General features: G+C 36.6%; 2 protein-coding genes across 3 annotated transcripts in view; both read left to right on the top strand.

Moving 5' to 3' along the window:
• Positions 1-3,991, top strand: part of LOC137629348 (uncharacterized) — a 68,426-nt gene extending 64,435 nt beyond the window's left edge. The window contains exon 7 of the mRNA XM_068360602.1: positions 3,874-3,991. Coding sequence (XP_068216703.1) covers positions 3,874-3,991 — 118 coding nt within the window. The remainder of the gene's footprint in view (positions 1-3,873) is intronic.
• LOC137629741 (FYVE, RhoGEF and PH domain-containing protein 2-like) overlaps positions 1-7,500 on the top strand; it is a 475,513-nt gene that overhangs the window by 176,896 nt on the left and 291,117 nt on the right. The window lies entirely within an intron of this gene.

Below are 7,500 nucleotides of genomic sequence, written 5' to 3'. Positions count from 1 at the left end.
CTGCCGAGGCTCTGAGTGATGGAGAGAGAGAGAGAGAGAGAGAGAGAGAGAGAGAAATGCTTTCTGTTCAACAAATATAAAGGAAGAAAAATGCACCATCGAGAGACGTCCAAAAAAATGTAATGGTTAATATGCGTATCTGAGAGAGAGAGAGAGAGAGGAGAGAGAGAGAGAGAGAGATGCTTCTGGTTCAACAAAAATAAAGGAAGACAAATGCACCATCGAGAGACATCATAAAAATGTAATGGTTAATATACGTATCTGAGAGAGAGAGAGAGAGAGAGAGAGAGAGAAGTGTGGTATGAAATTGCATTTATCAAAACAAAAATAATTGTAATCAGAGACTCGTAAAAAACATGATAGTAAAAATGCACTTCCAGAGAGAGAGAGAGAGAGAGAGAGAGAGAGAGAGGGGAGAGAGAGAGGAAGGGTGTTATATAAATTAAATTTCTTAGAAACACACTCCACAAACTGGTAATAATAATGATACTTGAAAATGCACGTCCTGAGAGAGAGAGAGAGAGAGAGAGAGAGAGAGAGAAGGAGAGAGTTGGTCCTCCCTCTTTGGAGTGAAAAATTGTAGGTCATGCGAGGCTTTCGAAACGCCCCTTCCTTTCCCTCATTCTTTCTTTTTTATTAGGTTTCCCCGTTTTCCCTTGTCCTTTTCATGTCGTAGTTGCTCTCTCTCTCTCTCTCTCTCTCTCTCTCTCTCTCTCAGGACGTGCATTTTCAAGTATCATTATTATTACCAGTTTGTGGAGTGTGTTTCTAAGAAATTTAATTTATATAACACCCTTCCTCTTCTCTCTCCCTCTCTCTCTCTCTCTCTCTCTCTCTCTCAGGACTTGCATTTTTAGGTATCATGTTTTTACCAATATGTGGATGATGTTTTTAAAAAATGAAATTTTTATAACACCCTCTCCTCTCTCTCTCTCTCTCTCTCTCTCTCCCCCATGACGTGCATTTTTAATAATCTGTTTGTTACCAGTATGTGGAGGGTTTTTTTTTTTTTAAATATAATCTTCATTGTAACACTCTCTCTCTCTCTCTCTCTCTCTCTCTCTCTCTCTCGAACCAAAAATGCATTTTTATGAAATGGTGTTTTGTATTTTTCAGTCTTTTATGATTGAGTGTATTGTTAAAATTCTCGATTTATGACCAAACCTTTTACATGGCAAGCGAGGAATTTCTGAGTGCTTTTGCATGAGTTCATGAGTACCGTTGAGGAGAGAGAGAGAGAGAGAGAGAGAGAGAGAGAGAGAGAGGGGGGGGGGGGGGATGTAATAAAAACTTCATTTTAAAAACAGCATCCACATTATGCTCAAAAATGAATTTCCTGAGAGAGAGAGAGAGAGAGAGAGAGAGAGAGAGAGAGAGAGGAAGGGTGTTATACAAATTAATTTTTATAAAACACACCACAAACTGGTAAAAATAATGATACTTAAACATGCACGTCTTGAGAGAGAGAGAGAGAGAGAGAGAGAGAGAGGAAGGATGTTATACAAATTAATTTTTATAAAACACACTCCACAAACTGGTAAAAATAATGATACTTAAACATGCACGTCTTGAGAGAGAGAGAGAGAGAGAGGAGAGAGAGAGAGAGGGGGGGGGAAGGATGTAATAAAAATTTCATTTTAAAAACAGCCTCCACATAATACTCAAAAATGAATTAACTGAGAGAGAGAGAGAGAGAGAGAGAGAGAGAGAGAGAGGAAGAGTCCTAATGTTTTTCTGAAAGTCTTTAGTTATTATTAAAACCCTTGATTGGAAAAGTAATTAATTGAATTCCTAATTTTTTTTTGTAATGCTTTTCACTTTTTTTGTTATTTTATGTTCAGTGAATATCAAATTCCATACAATTTATTACCTCCGCCAAGCGGCGGAGGTTATGTTTTCGGTTCGGTTTGTTTGTTTGTTTGTTTGTTTGTTTGTTTCTCTGTTTGTCTGGTCTGTCTGTGGACAACGTAGAGGCCACATTTCTACACGGAATCACTTCAAACTTGGCCAAGTAGTTCCCCAATGTGTATGGAAGAACTGATTAATTTTGGTCAAGGTCACCCCAAGGTCAAGGTCACAGGGGTCACTGGTGTCACTATGACATAAGTGGCCATATCAAGAGACAGAAATAAAGCACTGACTTTTGCATAAGCCAACAGGGAAGTCCTAGTCCAGGCGCAACCATGGGTGATGTTCAAATTTTATAAAGGTCAAAGGTCAAGGTCATATTGGTACATTATATCAATGTCATATTAAGTATCAGTGGCAAATGAACAAAGATCACTTGAAGGTCAAAAGTTCAAGCAGGTCACTTGAAGGTCAAGGTCACGTGAAGGTCAAGGTCACGTGAAGGTCAAGGTCACCTGAAGGTCAAGGTCACGTGAAGGTCAAGTACATTTGAAGATCAAGGTCACTTGAAGCCAAGGTCATGTGAAGGTCAAGGTCACGTGAAGGTCAAGGTCACTTGAAGGTCACGTGAAGGTCAAGGTCATGTGAAGGTCAAAGTCACATTAAGGTCAAGGTCACTTGAGGTAAAGGTCACGTGAAGGTCAAGGTCACTTGAAGGTCAAAAGTCCTTCAACCTCAGTGTCAGGTAACTGCCAAGGCCATTGAATGGTTAAGCTAAATTAAAGGTCAAACGTTACTTGAAAGTCGAAGTCACATCAATTCATGATTCTAGGACATATGGCGCTCTAGGTCACCTTGGCGGAGGTATGTCCTCTACGAGGACCATGTCCGCGTTCAGGACTTGCTCACTTGTTATTATTATTATTATTATTATTATTATCTTTAGTATTATTATTATTATTTTTTGTATTCTTATTATTATTATCATTAGTAGTAGTAGTAGTAATATAATTATCATTTATTGTTATTATTATATTATTATTATTATTATTATTATTATTATTATTATTATTATTGCAAGGCAAGCGGCAACTCTAGTCGTGTAGGAAAAAGGAAATAAGCCCAGAGCCCCCCCCCCCCCATGAGAAAAGCTCTCATTCGAAAAGAAACGAAGTAAAGAATAAACCATAATAGAAAAATTACAAGAAAATAAAATGAATAGAATAAAGTCTAATCTACGAAAAAAAAAAAACATCTAGTCTTTGTAACGAGAGTCCTGTAAACATGTTTAACTAACAACAAAAAACATTAGCATCAAGTTTGAACGTTTCGAAGTTCCACTAATTCAACTCTTTGATTAGGAAAATCATTATACATTTTGGTCACAGTTGGATTCAAACTTTGGAGCCCTCTGTATTATCTGAGTTTGAGTTTCTGTTTTGGATCTTGAAGCGATCTTTTTAGATTGTACATGGAAACTTTAGCTTTAGTCTTTAATCAGCTATAAGTTTTTTTTTTTTTTTTTTTTTCGACCTGTCGGTGTAATGTGGGGGAACGATTGAGAGGGAGGTAGAGAATTATTATTACTAGCTAAGCTACAACCTTAGTTGGAAAAGCAATATGCTTTAAGCCCAAGGGCTCCATCAGGGAAAAATATTCCATTGAGGGAAGGAAATAAGAAAATAGATAAACGATATAGGATGTAATGAAAATTAAAATAAAATATTTAAAAAAAACTTAACAACATTAAAACAGATATATAATTAGATGGCGAAATAATGTGAAGGGTGATATGGAGAGAAACTAAATTATAAGCCCTTGGCTTATAGCATCTTGCTTTCCAAACTAAGGTTGTAGCCTAGCAAGTAATAATAATAATAATAATAATAATAATAATAGTAATAATAATAATAATAAAACGTCACCAATAATGCCATTTGACAAACCTGTTGCCTTTGTTGAACCACTTGTCACTCGGGGACGAAAAATTATCGACTTTATCTGTTTCTCTTTTACCCTCCCGAGGGCAGGTGAGAGAGTGAGAGTTGAGAGTGAGAGGAAAGGAGAGGCGTACGTCAACAGTGCGAAGTGGAGAGGAAGGGAATTGGCCGAGTGGGAGGAAATAACTGTGTCGCAAAGATGAAAGGGAATGGTGTGATGGATTTTGTCATGAGCGAGATGACGAGCTCTTTGGGGGATTAAGAGAGTTTCTTCTGAAGTCAGGATTTAATGCATCAAATCTTTCAGGACGCAAATACAAGAAGGGTTGAGACTGCTTCCTCTGAGGCCAGGATTTAATGCGTCAAATCTTTCAGGACGCAAATACAAGAAGGGTTGAGATGGCTTCCTCTGAAGTCAGAATGTAATGTGTCAAATCTTTCAGAACACAAATACAAGAAGGGTTGAGATTACGTCCTCTGAAGTCAGAATGTAATGTGTCAAATCTTTCAGGACGCAAATACAAGAAGGGTTGAGATTGCTTCCTCTGAGGCCAGGATTTAATGCGTCAAATCTTCCAGGACGCAAATACAAGAAGGGTTGAGATTGCTTCCTCTGAAGTCAGAATATAATGTGTAAAATCTTCCAGGACGCAAATACAAGAAGGGTTGAGATTGCTTCCTCTGAGGCCAGGATTTAATGCGTCAAATCTTTCAGGACGCAAATACAAGAAGGGTTGAGACTGCTTCCTCTGAGGCCAGGATTTAATGCGTCAAATCTTTCAGGACGCAAATACAAGAAAGGTTGAGACTGCTTCCTCTGAGGCCAGGATTTAATGCGTCAAATCTTTCAGGACGCAAATACAAGAAGGGTTGAGACTGCTTCCTCTGAGGCCAGGATTTAATGCGTCAAATCTTTCAGGACGCAAATACAAGAAGGGTTGAGACTGCTTCCTCTGAAGTCAGGATTTAATGCGTCAAATCTTTCAGGACGCAAATACAAGAAGGGTTGAGATTGTTTCCTTTGAAGTCAGGATTTAATGCGTCAAATCTTTCAGGACGCAAATACAAGAAGGGTTGAGACTGCTTCCTTTGAGGCCAGGATTTAATGCGTCAAATCTTCCAGGACGGAAATACAAGAAGGGTTGAGATTGTTTCCTTTGAAGTCAGGATTTAATGCGTCAAATCTTTCAGGACGCAAATACAAGAAGGGTTGAGACTGCTTCCTCTGAGGCCAGGATTTAATGCGTCAAATCTTCCAGGACGGAAATACAAGAAGGGTTGAGATTGTTTCCTTTGAAGTCAGGATTTAATGCGTCAAATCTTTCAGGACGCAAATACAAGAAGGGTTGAGACTGCTTCCTCTGAGGCCAGGATTTAATGCGTCAAATCTTCCAGGACGGAAATACAAGAAGGGTTGAGATTGTTTCCTTTGAAGTCAGGATTTAATGCGTCAAATCTTTCAGGACGCAAATACAAGAAGGGTTGAGACTGCTTCCTCTGAGGCCAGGATTTAATGCGTCAAATCTTTCAGTAATCAAAATACAGTGTTGGGATAAGATATTCGATACATACTGTACACTGTTAAACATTTGCATTAAAAAAAAAAGGTAAATGCCTGGCAAGATTTATTCCCGGATTTTTACCGTTTTAAAAACGGATATATTGACGTAAAGGAGTGTTATTACGGTTAAAACCCCGTAAAAGATAATAACAAATAAAGGTAAAAATACGGTTGCATATATTTTACCTAATTACAGTTGAGAACAGTATATTTTTTACGGAGAATTTCCGATTAAAATTACGGTTTACTTGTAACAGTGTACTTTAAGAAACTTAGTTTTTTCCTCAAGATGATGAATGCTTTTTCATGATTGAGAACTTTTTTTTTTTTTTTGAAGAGGAGCAGCATAAGTAATAAGACAGGCTCCTCTAATATTATGGATTTGAAATGTTCTTGTAAAAATATATATATCGAATGGGTCAAGTTGGGGTCCTTTTATGCGACTAAAATGCTTCCCTTAAATAGTTATTATTAGCATTATGCGTTTTAATAAATCTAAGGTATTTGACTCCATGGTTTATTTTATAGATTCAAGTGGTTATCATTTAATTTTTGTTAATGATTATAATAACCTCCGCCAACGAAGTCGGGAGGAGGTTATGTTTTTCGCTCATGTTTCTTTGTTTGTCCGTTTGTATGTTTGTTTGTGAACAACTTCCTGGCCACAATTTTACTCATAGAGTAGTGTAACTTTCAGGGATTAATTATGTTGTGACGTGGAATTTATTCAATTATGAAAGTCCTAGGTCAAAGGTCAAGGTCAAGGTCTAGAAAAGGTCCACCGAATTAATCCTAACCTCAACCCCAAGTTCGCACATGGTTGTCATAGATTTCAAATCCGCCTACGGTCTAAATTGATTTTGGGAAAGGCAAGCTAGTTTCGAGAAATAAGCTGCCACGGCGGAGGTCTGCACTCTGCGTGCTTTTCTAGTTATTCTGGTGATTATCATTTACTCAAGTGAAATTAAACATCAGTATTATGACATTCAATAAATATTATATTTCAGACATTGAAGCGATGACTCGTCTTTTTTTTGGATGAAATTCCTTTAGAGGAGTTCCAAGCGTTTCTGACCTTTTCAAGTCGACATTTCTTAAGCCCATATATAATTCGGAGCGAAGCGTGCTAGGGATTTTGCCTTCTGAGGCAACAGTTATATCGTCTATAGAGTAGATCATCATTGTGATCATTATTATTATCATTATTATCATCATCTACATCTTCATTATTATCATCATCATTATCCTTATTATCATCATCATCATCCTGGTTAAATTGTTTTATCAGTCCTTGGAATTTTGGATTCTCAGGCAATAGTTATATCATCGATTGAATAGAGTCATCATCATCATCATCATTATTATTATCATTATTATCATCATGATCATCATGATGATCATCATCATCCTAGTTAAATTTTTTATCCGTCAGGATTTTATATTCTCAGGCAATAGTTATATCGATTGAATAGATAGTCATCATCAGTATCATTATCATTATCATTATCATCTTCTTGGTTTAATTTTTGCTGCTCTCTACTTTGGATTCAGTAGTTGTGGTTTTCTTGAACAGCTGTCAATTCTTTTGAGAATTTCAACTACATTTAGTGGAAGCCCTTGAATGCCTGAACATATTAAAGGGATATTTTCTAGTTTCCTTTCCTCACTGGGCTATTTTTTCCTGTTGGCGACTGTGGCTTACATCATCTTGCTTTTCCAACTACCTTGTAACAACAGCAACAACAACAATGATAATGATAACATAAATAATAATAATTATAATAATAATAATACTAACAAAAGCAACAATAATCATAATAATAAAGCTGAACGTGTGAACAGTGATGACATTTTTGCATTTAAAATGACGATATTCGAATTTGCATATTGTCAGAGCAAAATAGTTTTGAGAGAAAGAAGCATATTTTTTCTTAACTAATATTAAGAGCATAGTTGAATGGGTCCGCATTTATGTCTTTTCAAACTCCGAGCTAAAAAGAGACATATTTCTGAGAAATAGATTTGCTTTTTCTTTTAATACTGACCTTGTCGATCGATTTGCATATGAATCATATTATGTGACTCCCATTATATATGCTATATTTCTACAAATTTATTTTATTTGGGGCTTTTAACTATGTCTTTAAATGT

The sequence above is a fragment of the Palaemon carinicauda genome, chromosome 37 (genome assembly GCF_036898095.1).
Source record: "Palaemon carinicauda isolate YSFRI2023 chromosome 37, ASM3689809v2, whole genome shotgun sequence".
Taxonomy (NCBI): Eukaryota; Metazoa; Arthropoda; class Malacostraca; order Decapoda; family Palaemonidae; genus Palaemon; species Palaemon carinicauda.
The sequence above is the reverse complement of the archived record's forward strand: the minus strand, read 5'-3'. Positions and strand labels throughout refer to the sequence as shown.